This window comes from Carettochelys insculpta, chromosome 16, assembly GCF_033958435.1.
Source record: "Carettochelys insculpta isolate YL-2023 chromosome 16, ASM3395843v1, whole genome shotgun sequence".
Lineage (NCBI taxonomy): Eukaryota > Metazoa > Chordata > Testudines > Carettochelyidae > Carettochelys > Carettochelys insculpta.
Window position 1 is genome coordinate 4,324,813 of NC_134152.1, and position 13,126 is coordinate 4,337,938.

General features: G+C 57.3%; 1 protein-coding gene across 2 annotated transcripts in view; it reads left to right on the forward strand.

Moving 5' to 3' along the window:
• Positions 1-13,126, forward strand: part of CLCN7 (chloride voltage-gated channel 7) — a 44,213-nt gene that overhangs the window by 6,951 nt on the left and 24,136 nt on the right. Inside the window, exons 2-6 of one of the 2 annotated variants that reach the window (XM_075010264.1) lie at positions 5,943-6,014; positions 8,715-8,786; positions 9,162-9,227; positions 11,019-11,151; positions 11,985-12,094. In XM_075010264.1, coding sequence (XP_074866365.1) covers positions 5,943-6,014; positions 8,715-8,786; positions 9,162-9,227; positions 11,019-11,151; positions 11,985-12,094 — 453 coding nt within the window. The remainder of the gene's footprint in view (positions 1-5,942; positions 6,015-8,714; positions 8,787-9,161; positions 9,228-11,018; positions 11,152-11,984; positions 12,095-13,126) is intronic. The other variant, XM_075010265.1, reaches the window with a different exon arrangement.

Genomic DNA, 13,126 nt, shown 5'->3' on the forward strand with positions numbered 1-13,126 from the left:
TAGATTAGCCTCCCTAGAGGAGGAGGCACAGCCAGTGCCTCAGTGACACACACACACACACACACACACACACACACACACACACACACACACACACACACACACACACACACACACACACACACACACACACACACACACACACCCCGTACCCCAAAGGTAGTAATCCTTCCTGAATTAGTTAATTCCATTAACTTTCACTGGCTCTTGCAGATTACGGTTTGTCTGTTGCAGAACAGCCAGTGATAACATCAGACCAGCCAAGTCTATCGTATTTTCTCTCTGCCACCTCTCTTGCAAACGTCTGCCCACGTGCTGTCTGTGTGCAAAGCGCGTTTGTTGCATAGGCTGGCACATAAAACGCTGCATGGCTGCTGCCTTTGCAGCCCGGGTTCTGTCCCCTGGGTGAGTCTAGCCTGGGTGCCAAGCGAGGCAGGAGCTCTGTCCAAGAGAGAGTAGCAGGTAATCGTGTAGTTAGTCAGTCATAGTGCGACCGGGCTGGAAGTTGAATGAAGGCTCCATGCGTGACCTTTGTTAGAAGCAGAACTGGCAGGGTGCCTATTCCTTTCAAAGGGAAAAGGTTAAGCCTCCCCAGTTGTCAGCATGAGCAGGTTACTGGTTGCAGTCCCTGGGCTGGGCTCCTAGTGGCATGTGCTGAGTCTGGGGGAGCCCCCCAGCCAGCCATTCTGTCTCCCCTCTGGGAGGCTGGGGGACTTGGCACTTCTTCCCATCACTTGGGGCACCAAGTCCAGGGAGGTCCAGATCTTCCTCGTCTCTGCTCCTATGGCTGCACCTCCCAGCTCATTCCGCGGCAGTGGCAATGGGGGCCCAGCTGTAGAATGGCCCTGTTCAGCTACCTTGGTAGGCTGCCAACGCTTCCTCGGGGCAGCAAGCGAGAGAGTCTTCAGTTTGTATCCCTGGGTGCAACGTCCATCTCGGGCCAACCCAGGAGACAATCCGGACCCAAAGGAAAACCACTCCTGTAGCCTGGGGATTTCCTTCTCTCCAGTTTTCAATTCAAATACAGCTTATACCCTATCAATCTGTAACTTCAAATATCCACTTATATCCCTGAGAGCAGGGACTTCTGAAAGGGGCGGAGGGGCCCTGGTGGACAAGCAGCTCAGCTCCAGCTCCCTTGCTAACCCGGAAGAGATAACGAGGTGCAGGTGGAAGGAGGGGTTGATAAAATGGGTTTTAGGCTCAAATTCTCTTTCTTTTAAGTAGCTGGTTTGAAATGGCGACAGCTGGTTTTAAAGGCTACCCCTTGTTACCGAAGCAGTGGGTTTTTTATCTAATAGATTGTGAGTCCCCCACCTTCTAATTTAATGGTGCTGCTTTTCAGTTATGTACACGTTCCAGGGAAAAATACTTGTCAGTTCAAGCTTTATATATGCCACAGTGTCACATTCTGACTAACCCGGCTACCTCTCTGATATTCTGCATTGTGTGTGTGTCTGATTCCAGTCTGCACCAGGTGGAGCTGGGGTGGGAGAATTGTCTGTATTTTCTTGTTTTTCAAATGTAAATGCTGTCAGGGTGGGTTGTGCAGAAAACATTTTTGGCCTTGATTGCTTTTGGTTTCAGTGTAGCTCGGGGATGCAGAGAGAGCATGCATCTTATCGTGGATTAGTTCCTTCCAAGCTCAAAAAATTAACTGAGACTTGAGCTAGCGGGAAACCTTGTTTGCATCTGTCATGCTGTGACAAACAGCCAGGCTGGAGAGCACTGAGACCTCTTAATCATAAAAACATGAGAGGCCTTGCGGGAGGCAGACTTTTCAAAGGTGTTCAGAAGCTTTTGGTGCATAAATAAGGCCCCTCGTGGGACTAATAATCTCTGTGCTGTGTCATCCTCGTCAGCCAAAAGCACCAGTTTTCTAGAAAGCGATATTTGGTTTAAATTCAGTGGACCTTAATGGGTAACCATTAGTAAAAATCCACCTTCTTTAGGAATATAACTAAGTACCTCTGCAAAACAAAACGAAGAGCACTTATTTAAATAAAGGTGTGAGCAATAACTGGCCCACAGGCCGGATGCAGTTCACCAGGCTTAGCCCCTGACTGGATCCCAGATGCTTTGTTGACCTGTGTGGGAATGGCAGCCCACAGCTCTTGTCGGCTGTAGCTCGCTGATCCAGCCGATGGGAGCTGTGGGAAGCGGTAGCCAGCCCCTCAGCACTTCCTGCAGCTCCCATTGGCCAGTAAGAGCAAACCACAGCCAATGGGAGCTGTGAGAAGCCATACCTGCAGGTGTGCCGGTAAAAGGTGTCCGGTGGCCCACCAGGGACTGACCCTTGTGAGCTGCATCCTTGCCCGCCCCAATCTAATTCGGATTTCCTTCCTGATGACTTAAGCTGATTGAGTCAAATCCATTTCCTCAGGGTTATACGAAACAGGAGTGTTGATGTCACTGTCGTCTCCATGTGTAGCATTGGCCAGATGAACGCTTGAATAATGGCACAATGTCCTGGTGGGTGCATTTTGGAAAAGGTGATTTAAATTGCAGAGCATGCCAAAAAGAGCCACAGTAATGATTTGAGCTCTGGAGATAATGTTAGTGTGTGTGACTCTCAGTCATTTGTTTACAATGCACAATCCCCCTAACCATCTAAAGTGGTGGTTGATGGTGAAGTACCTTCCTGAGGTAAAATACAAGGTAATAAAGGGGTGGTGCATCTAGTGAAGAACAACTTGTGAAGAAGTAGAAAGCAGACTGAGACTGGAAGTAATGCGTGCACTTTAACAGAGTGATTAACCTTTGGCACCAACGACCAACAGAAGTGGCTGATTGTCCCTCTCTGGATGGCTTTGGGTCAACACCGGATGCTGCTCTAGAAGAGGCTTTAGTTCATAAAGGTCTTGGGCTCATTGCAGCATAACAGGGTGAACCTCTCTGCCGTGTGCCGTAGAGGAAGTTGGAGTAGATGGTCCAAAGGTCTCTGTTAGCATCTCTCTCATCTCTGAAATCCCTGAGGAGCAACGGTGATGAGAACTTTGAGAAAAGATGGTTTTGTGGTTTGGGATGCCAAGTGGCGTAACGGTTTGAGATGATGTAGGGGAGTAAGGTAGATCTGGCCACTCTCATCTTCCTCTCTGCATTGTTTTTGCTTGTGATCGATGGGGAAGAGGTGACATCAGGCTTCTTGTCAAGGTATCAAAGGCTTAGCCAAATCTCGACGTGATGATGGGTATGTGGGTGGGAGCGTGTAAGTAAAACAATCGTTTTCATGCATCCTTACATACACAAAGCCACAGCATGCCAGGCCCAGAGCTGCAGGTGTTGGGGCTTGCGGAGTAAACTCCCCTGCAGCAGAGGGATCCCGGATGGAGTGCGCTTCTGCTTCAGGCTAACGCCCCAGGCCTCACGCTGGCTGCAGTGCTGGGTCAGATCCAGCCGTGTAAGCCGCTGCATTGGTTTGCAGTCAGGCTGGACGTTTGCCCTGTGTTGCATTAGGCCCGTTGGCGATCCTTGTGTGCGCGAGAGCCCCAGCGGTGCCCTTTGGCCCCGGGGAGGTAGGTGGGGAAAGGTACAGTCATGTCACCCGCCTGAGCAGCTGATTGCAGCTTGGCTCCTGTCTGCCGCAGACGTGGTCTTGCTCCTGGAAGCTGCGGAGAGGGGCCTGCATCTGCCGCACGTGAATGGTGCCATCTGTTGCCCTTGTCTGTGTGACTCTTCCCCCACCGGGCCCTCCTCTGCACCTGCTACTCTGGCGTTTGCTGCTGCAGGTGCTCACAGGGGCCAGTATGAAGTGGGCGTTGATGCCCCTGTTCTGAACTGGAACCGTCCATCTGCTCTTCGAGTGCGTCTGGTGGAGGCCGTGCGAGCCCGGCCCAAAGACCTCTGGCAAGAGCAGAGAGGCTGGTGTCCTTGCAGAGCCCTGGTCCCGTGGTTCCGGAGCAGCCTCTGACGTGGCTACGCATCCGCTGCCGCCTCCTGTTTTACGGCGGGAGAACGGCCTTGGGTTCCCGGGGACTTCCTCGTCTGGGCTATTGCCGTGACTCCTTTGACAAGCTGGAATTGGCTGCCCCCCTGCCGCCCGTGAAGGGGCAGTGACAACTAGCACCGGCCCATTCCTGTGGTTACTTCTCCGTCTTGCCGTGAGGGCTGAGAGTCCAGTGTGCCCACAGGGCTCTGGAGCTGTGCCTCTCCCTGGATTTCCGAGGCTCCCACCTGGCACAAGGTGGGTGGCTTCTTTGTATGCTGGTCTCCTGCCCACAGGGCCAGCTCCCTCCTATGCTGCGGCTCTCAACGCGCCTGTCGTCCCTGTCGCGCCTGTCGTGCCGTGGAAAGGGGCAGAGGCGAGTTAAGATGACTCCAGCTTCCAATTGGCAGCAAGCTGCCCACCTCCTGCCGGGGTGGTAACGCCACAGGCCAGGGCAGATGCCGTCAGCACCACCAAAGTGCCTATCCCCTGCTCTGGCACGGGAAGTTGTCTCTGGTGCTGCAAGCTGGGGCCCTTTAACATCACAACACAACTCTGGGCTTGGGTACTGGCCCAGCCCTTGCGCGTGTTGAGCGATGGAAGGGCCCAGAATAGCTTGCAAACTCCTCTGTTACGCAACACCGCTGACAGCGCTCGGCTCTGGGAACTTGCCCTGCACAAGAAGAACCTGTCTTCCCAGATACTTCTGCTGGAGAGCTTGCAGGGGTTCCTCATATCCTCCTCCCCCACCCCGCGGTGCGTGGCTGTGGCTAAGGCTCCCTGAAGGTGGCTTTCTGCCGCTGCTCCAGGCCGGTCTGCCCCTGTGAGACGGCTGTGGCTGCGTCCTGTCTGCGAGCGCAGAGCCTCCCGCTCGTGTTGTGTTGCTGGGTGGCACGTCGCAGGCTGGGCTCCTGGCCCAGAGCGAGCGAGAAGCTCTGACGGGAACGTCTGGGCAGGAGCTCAGATCGTGGTGTGCTCGTTTCCCCGGCTGGGGCAGCTCGTGGGGCGCAGCGGGGAGACTGAAATGCAAAACGCCCGCTGTTTGCAGATCCCGCGTTCCAGGCCAGGAAGCGCCATTTCCTGCTTCTGCCCGGAGGAGGTTCCCTGCAGAGTGGCCCCTCGAACGGGGAAGGCTGGGGGGAAGGTGCCGTGTTGGGCTGCGGCGTTCAGGGCAGAGGGAAGGCGCCTCTGGGGAGTGACCAGTTAAGTAACTCGGAGTCAGGAGGCACTAAAGTGGGTTTCCCGTGGCTGCGGCACTTCCTCATGGAAGTGCCTCACTTCCTCACGGCCCCTGCCCCCCCGCCCACTCTCCATGGTGCCTGCGGGTGAGGAATACAGCGCCTCCCAGCTGCAGGGCCGGGCCCCACGTGGTGCTGGGGAGGGTCCCCCAGAGCAGGCAGAGAGCCGGGGGCGCTCCGGAAGCCTCAGGGCGGCACCTGATGCCCAGGCTCCAGAGAGGCTGGAGGAGAGATTGCTCTGGGGTCTGTTGCTTGTGCTCTTCCTGCCTCTCTTCTTGGGGGGGGCAGCTGGTTCACCCCGGGGCCTAGCCAGGGAAGCCTGCGGGTGGGACAGCTGCCGGGGGTGTGGGTAAAGAGCAACGCCCAGCTTGGCTCCCTGCGCCCTGGCAGCGGCGTGGGGCGGGGACTGGCTGGCTGCAATAGGCCAGTGGAAGGTAGCGTGGCGGGAGAGGCTCCGGCTGAGATCGGACCCCACCACCTGGCCTGACCGGAAGCCGTTCCCATGCGCCCCACACGCTGCAGCCAGAACAAGGGAGCTCGCCTGCGTGAGGCGATCCGTGGCGGGAGCCGGCCCCGGCCCAGGGCTGACGTGGAACGGTGGGAGCGTGTCCGCAGCAGGGATTCGAGGGCAGGAGCTGCCTGCCCTGCCCTGCCCCTTGGGCGTTACGGGGCCAGGAGGGCACGGCAGGGCACCCAGGTGTCTCCCTTGTCGCGCTGGGGCCTTGCCGCCACCGCGTGGCGCACTTGTGCCTTGACCTAGTTCTCCGTTCTCCTCTCAGGTCGCCCACACGCCCTTTCTGCGCCTCGGGCAGCTGAGCAATGTGGATCTGGATGAGGATGTCCGTGAGCTGGTGAGTGGCGTGGAAAGGAGCAGGCGGGTTCCCCCCGGGAGCCGCGAGGCCGCGGCAGAGGACACCTCCGAGCAGCAGCGTGGGCCGTGGCAAGCAGACCCACTGCCAAGGGGCTGGCTTTCCGCTGTCGGCCTGACTTCCTCCTCCGAGCCGCTCCTCTCGCTCTGAAGCCAGCGGCCTGCTTCAGCCTGGGAACTTGTCCTGGCTGAGCCTTTGGCCCCGGAGGCGCCACGTCGGGAACCTCGCTGCCCCCGGCTCGGCAGTGCGGCCTGGCTCCCTCGCCCGAGCAGCCTTCTGCACTCCCGTCTGATGTGCCAGCCTGTCTCCCACCCCCCCGCTGAGCTCTGCCGCCTCAGCCCTGGTCATAGGCTGTGCCCTTGCAGCTCTGACCAGGCAGGCGAGAGCCCTGTCCTCTGCCAAAACCCGGGGTGCTCCGAGCCACGGACGGATCCTCCCACCCCCCAATTAACTCTCCACGCCGGGGGGTGGGTGTCAGCCGTCTGCTGATCACTGACCTCCATGGCTGGCCCTGCTGAGCCGGTAGTATGGAAACCAGGGTCCATGTGGAGGGCAGGTGTGGGCACCGGGTCTGGCAAGGGCTGGGGCGGATGTGCCTTACCCCTGGGCTGTGTGTAAAACAGCGGCCTGCTCTCTCTTCCATGGGCCTCCCCTCCCGCAGGGCGGCTGCCGCCAAGGAGCCGGGCGTGCTGCCTGGGGTTGCCAGCGAGAGGCTGCGACAGAGGCCCGGGGCCTGGCAGGCCGTCAGCTCTGGGCTGTGGGGCCTGCTTTGTGGGACTCGCGTCTCGTGGGAAATCTGCCCCGGCTTTGCCTGTGTGAGGGGCTGATCTGGGGTGGGGGATGGCAGTCTGGTACCGAGCGGACCCTGCTAATGGGGAAACGGCCCTCTGGGTGCCAGGGGCTGTGCTCCAGCCAGCCCCCTCAGAGCTGTGGGCTGGCTCCCCTTCCTCTCTCGCGTCCTGTCTCTGGCTTTCGCTTCCTCTGTTCCCCTTGGGTGGCTGGCTGGCTGTGATGCCCAGCAAGGTCCCACGTGGCTGCTGCAGAAGAGGCAGGCCCTGCCAGTGAGTGGCCAGGCTGAGCGGGCGCTGTGTGAGCCCTTCCCGGCGGGGTCGCCAAGTCCTGTCACAACAGGCTGAATGTGGCATCTCCAGGTGGCTTCTGCTCACTCTCTTCAGTCAGGTCCCACAGGCCAGAGGAGTGTCCCCCTGAGCCTCTCTAGAACCTCAGACCTCAGAGCCTGGCCCGGCCCTCGGGGCAATCGGTGGAGAGTGCTCCTCGGATGTCAGGAGAAAGGGCTGTCGTGCGAGCAGCTGGGAGCGGGAAGATGAGGGTTGTGTTCACACGCTTGCTGGCCTGGAGGTTTGCTGAGCTGCCGTGTCTGGACACCCAAACCCTTGTGTGCTAGTGTCCAAATGGGGCTGCCATAGCCAATCTTGTCCGGTGGCAGTGCCTCAGTCCCTTTCTGATTAGCTGTGTCGCTGGCCCTCGCTGGGCGTGAGGGTCTGGCTGCAGTAGGTGCTGGACCAGAACCCCAGCTCTGGCCTGGCCCAGGAGTGCTTGGGAGCTTGCCGGAGGCAGACGACAGGCGACGTAGCAGATGTGGCAGGCAGGAGGACTGGCGTAACAGAGCTGAGGTTCTCCTCTCAGGCTGCCTTTTCTTGCTCTCTGCAGCCCCATCTCTCCGCTAGGATCTCTGTGGGGATTTTTAGGGCTAAGGACAGCAGCAGAGCCCCTGTAAAGGGACCCCAGCCCTTTGTACAGTCCCTGCAGGAACTAGCTCTAGAAATGCCGTGGTTCCTGCTTCTGAAATCTCTGCAGAGCTTGGTGCTTCTAGCATGGCCCTCCTGGCTGTCTCTTCTCCAAACCCTTGAAGTGAACCAAGTCCCAGCATCTGCTCCCAGGCGCTGAGATCTGTGAGCAATAACCATTCCCCTGGAGACTGTGAAGCTACTCAGGGTCCCTCTCCAATCACTGCTGCCTCCTCCCAATAGATAGGTAGCGGTGATCGGAGAGGGACCCTTATCTTTTACAACTGTCAGTCTGCCCTTGAGCCGCATCTCTGTGAGGGTACCCTGCCATTCCTGACGCCTTTCCCCCGGCCCCCGCTTCTCCCCCAAACATGCGGACTGGCGATGGCCTGCATGCGTATCTTCTAACACACCTGCCTCGTTTGCACACCCCAAACGGGGTTGTTTCTTCTGTGATGCAGACGCAACATGGCCATTTGAAGCAGGAACGTCAAATTACAATTTAAAGAGCACAACTCTCACGCTTGTGCTTATTTCACGGCGCAAATGTAAAAGAAAGTGGTGATCATGGGAGCCTTAATCCTGCCTTTGGATCCACTTCAGATGCAAGATTCTGGGTGATAAATCTTTACCAATGGCACGCTGAGGCCATTCCTTTCCGTGGTCAGGATGGCTGGCCAGGTGCAACAAATCCATCCTTTCCTTTAATTCCTGGAGTCCTACATCACCTCAAGTAGGATTCCTCTGCTATGTGGACGTCATTGGATGCCTGGCAAGTGTACGGCTGGTCCCTCGGAAGCATAGATGAGCCCTGCTGCTATTGGCTGGGCTGTGGGGGGAGCTGCTGCAGGGATGGATCCTAGCAGTCTTGCTTTGAGGCAGTGCCTTGTAAGCCGTGCCAGCTGAGCTAACACTTGTTCTTGCGTCCCCCTAGGAAACCGAGGCCCCCAGCCAGCTCCCCAGTGAGATCCCTCACAACGAGAAGCTGCTCTCGCTCAGATACGAGGTACGCCCCCCACCCCCCCAGCCGTGCCGCCGGTCAGTTGGGTTGGGAAGATTCTGGTTCAGGCTGATTGGAAAGCGGCTTGCGCTCAAGCCAGTGTGTGCGTGGGGTCGGGGGTGGGAGGAGGCAGTGGAGTCCAGGGGCGATAACCTGATACAGAGGGAACCTTGGCACGGAGGCTGTTCTGGCCCTGCAGGACACCTGTCTCCAGAGCAGTGTGCCGGGTTCCAGGCCCCCGGGGGATCTAAGCGGAGAAGTGAGCAGTGGGGGAGAAGTGGGTCTCATTGGGAAGGGGCAGAGCTGACGCTGAGACTCGCGGGGAAAGGAGCCTCTCTGCTGCGTTACCTAGTGACAGCGTTTTCCTCTCCCTGACTCTAGAGCCTGGACTATGACAACTGCGAGAACCAGCTGTTCTTGGAGGAGGAGAGGCGGATCAACCACACGGTGAGTCTGGCTGTGCCCACGGCACCGGCCAGAGCCCTGATGAGAGTCCAGCCACTCCAGTGGAGACTGGTCAAGGGTCCCTGCAGTCCGAGGGTTATCGATGTGGCTTTCCAGCAGTATAACCCATAAACCTGCCAGCCTGGGACGGGGGAGTGGTCTGCTCTCCCCAGGAGGCGCAGGAGCTGGCGGGTGGAGACATGGCAGGAAGGCAAAACGGCCTCTTTACATAAGCCTCCACCGCAAAGGACGTGGAGGAGATAAGCGTCAAGACAGGATGTGCTCTGGTGCCAACTGATAAGTGGGGCCTCGTGCCGGAGAACAGCCCCCTCTGCCCACCCGGCTAAGGGAACTGTCCTCCGGCCATCTCGACTGGATGGCTGTAATGCGCCCTACCTGGGGCTGCCTCTAAAGAGCCTTCAGAAACTTCAACCGGTCCAGAATGCGGCTGCTCGGGTTTTAACTAGCGCTCGTTACGCAGTGCGCATTCTGCCTCTGCTCCGGCAGCTGCGTTGGCTGCCAATGAAAGGTCTTTGGTTATGACCTATAAAGCCCTACGTGGGATGAGTCCAGGGTGTCTGAAGGACCACCTTCACCCTTATGAGCCTCGCTGGGGAGGCTGTGCTCGGTGTTCCCCCACTTAGGGAGAGAAGAGTCCCGTCTAGGCGGGGTGCTCCCAGGCTGCAGAATTCTCTTCCCCAGGATCTTTGCTGGCGCCAGCGTTAGCATTGTTCGGGAGTCGGGCGAAAGCCACCCTTTTCACTCATGCTTTTATTGGTGTTAGAGTCTGGGCCCAGGGGCTGTGCCCTCCTCTCGAGATGCCTTGCTAGGTTCTCTGCCCCTTTGGGGTCTTGTATTTTAATTTCTGTGTACGTTTAAAAAAAATCTGTAAGCGGCCTCCAACGTTTTAAAGAGCGAGGCAGGGTAAAAATATTTTAAATAAATAAAAATGCTAGAAATGGAACGGGGGAGACGCACTGTGGGGCTGATCCGGGAGTCGATGGTGCATCCTTAGAACTGCCTACCTGGCCAGGGCGTTTTTAAGCCTGTAGCCAAGAGAGAGAAGTGTTGAGCCTTTGTCTCGAACGCCCAAGGAATGCCTGGGGGAGAAGAAGTCAGGGTTTCTGCTACAGGTTGAACTTCTCCAATCCAGAACTCTCTGATCTGGCAAACTCCATAATCTGGCATGATTTTAGTTTGCCGGATGACTGCTTATCCTGGGTGTGGCCCAGTTTCCCCCTGTCCCATAAAGCTTGTTTCTGGCTACCACTCCTGCCTCTCAGTGTTTTGTTCTGTTATTTAGCTTTAATTTACCCAGTGTTTTCTAAGAGCCCGGTAAGCAGTGGAAGTGCTGGTAACTGCTAGACAATACTGGCCACCCATCGTCCGGCAAATTCTCTTGTCTGGCGCTGATCAGGTCCCGAGGGTGCCGGCCGAGAGAGGTTCAGCCTGTAGCTCAATGAACACACACTGGTTTCAGCTGTCTCAGCGACCGTCCTTTCCCCTGGGGTGAGTTGGGTTTAATCCGACCAGCCGTCACTTGACAGCTGGAAAAAGAATAGAAGGGACCAGATCTTGTAGCGTTCAATAGAACTGTCCCAGGCTGGAACGGTCCCTGGTTAGAAGAGGACATGGAGCTGGTCAGGTACATCTCTGGGAGCTGCTGTGTCAGTCAGGTTCCTGGGGGAAGGGATGTGTCTCAGTGACCCGTCCTCTGTCCCGTGGTGCGTTCGGTTTGCAGTGCTCAGGCACCCCCCAAGCCCCGCGAGTAGGACTCTGACCTGTCTCCCGCAGGCATTCCGAACGGTGGAGATCAAACGCTGGGTCATCTGTGCCATGATCGGGATTCTCACCGGCCTCGTCGCCTGCTTCATCGACATCGTGGTGGAGAACCTGGCGGGGCTGAAGTTCAGAGTGGTGAAAGACAGTATCCTTCGGCTGTGCTGCGGCTGGGGGAGTGAGCGGCCCTGGGCAGGGGGGTGCAGGGTCTCTGGCCAGGGGAACAAGAGGCATCAGGGCAGTGGTGAGCAGAGTGAATCACACCCCCCCTGGGACTCCAAAAGGAAACGTCTGGGCAGGGCCTGGCAAAATTCTCTGTGGCCCAGCCAGGGTCCCTGCCCTGGCTCAGAGCAGCTGGGTGCAGGGATTGTGCACTTCTCTGAGCGCTACCAGGACTGAGGGAGCCAGGGGCAGAGGCTTCGTGCCTTGCCCCTCCCCCCACCCCCACCCCCCAGCACATGCTTGGCGCACCCTCCCCCCACCCCCCAGCCAAGCTGTGCTTGTGCCAGCCCCTCTGAGCAGTGTGTGGGGCAGGGCTGGCAGGGAGCCTGCCTGAGGGAGCATCTGACTCTGTGCCAATCACCTGGGGGGGAAGATGTCCAGCAGAGGAGATCTTGGTGTTTAGCACCAGCAAGAATCCTGCAGCGACACGGCAGCCGAGGCTTCTGCTTTCTGTACTAAAAGCTCTGTCGCCCCCCTCGCCGCAGTGTGAGAATCCGTTAACCCCTTGACGCCTGAAGCCTGCGCTTTGCCACGCGTGCGTTCGCATGAATGTGTTCACAAGCCCCTGAATCTGCTAAGAATTTACCTCCTGCATTGGCCTTATCAAGGAAGCTGTTTAAACCCTTCGGTGAAAGGCGTGCGGCGGGGTGTGTGCGCTTAGCAGTGTGCGACTGTTTGCTGGAGATGGTTCAGCTCGATGCTGGGAGGAAGAGGGTTACCCAGCCTGTGATATCTGAGTTTCTTGACTGGCCTTCCCAGATATCGACAAGTTCACCGCGAAGGGGGGCCTGTCCTTCTCCCTGCTCCTGTGGGCCGCTCTGAACTCGAGCATAGTGATGGTTGGCTCCCTTATTGTTGCTTTTATAGAGGTAAGAGTTAAGAACCAGCTGCGGGCAAGCTGGTTTGCTTGCTTCCGGTTTTGCAGTGAAATAGACACTCACTGGCTGGTTAACCCTTTCTCGGGGAGTGGGAAGTCACTGGCCCTTTCCTTGCCCGTTTCCCGTCCCCCGCTGCATCGTCCTGCCTGTTTTCCACTTCACCAAACAGCTGAGACTTAAAACCTCTTTGCTGCAGGAGACGCTCCTCTCTCAGAGAGGTTGAGTGGGATTACATAGCTTCCAGTAAAGCAGGCAGCTGCCACAGGCGTGAGACGAGAGAGCCCTGAAAGAGGATTATGCTGGCTTGAGAGCCAGTTGTTTTTCTAATAGAGGGGAAAATGCAAAAATATCTAAATCTCTGGGTGGCTTTGTTAGTTCAGATCTTACTTATAACTCTGATTCCTCTGTGGGTGCGCAAAGGGCCACAGTTGTTTTTGCTACTGTCATGTCAGGATTTCTCATTAAGGGCCTGTACCTCTGGCCGGCTGCCTTAAACTAGGGCACTCGCTGTCCAATTTGAGCCTTTATTTGCTAAACGCACGCAGCCCTCGTAACAGTATCCCACGTGTAGCCTGTGGGAGAGCGGAGCAAGAAGGCAAGATGTTAGAGAGCTGGCAATAGCGGCACCTTCCCTGGCCAGAGCCTCCGCGGGTGGAGATGATTTGGCCTCCTTGACCTGTGGTGAACTGTCCCTGATTACACAAGTTCCGGCCTGGGCTTGGCCAGTCTCTAAATCTCCCATGTGTGCAAGTGTTTAGGGATGAGAAACTCAGAGGCTGAGACAAACACACAGCAGCCACCTTCCCCTTCCGCCAGTCAGGAGGGGCCTGGGCTCGGGGTGCGTGACTGGGGACAAGTCATAGTAACGGGGCAAGTGAGAGGCCTTTGCAATGGGGAAGCAAGGTAGCCCTTTAAAGCACAGCGGAGTCCAACTCGGCTAGCGGGCTGCAATTGTGCAACAGGGAGGAAGTTTAAGACATGGGCGGAATGAATTTTATTGTGCGCACCAAGGGGTGTGCACCA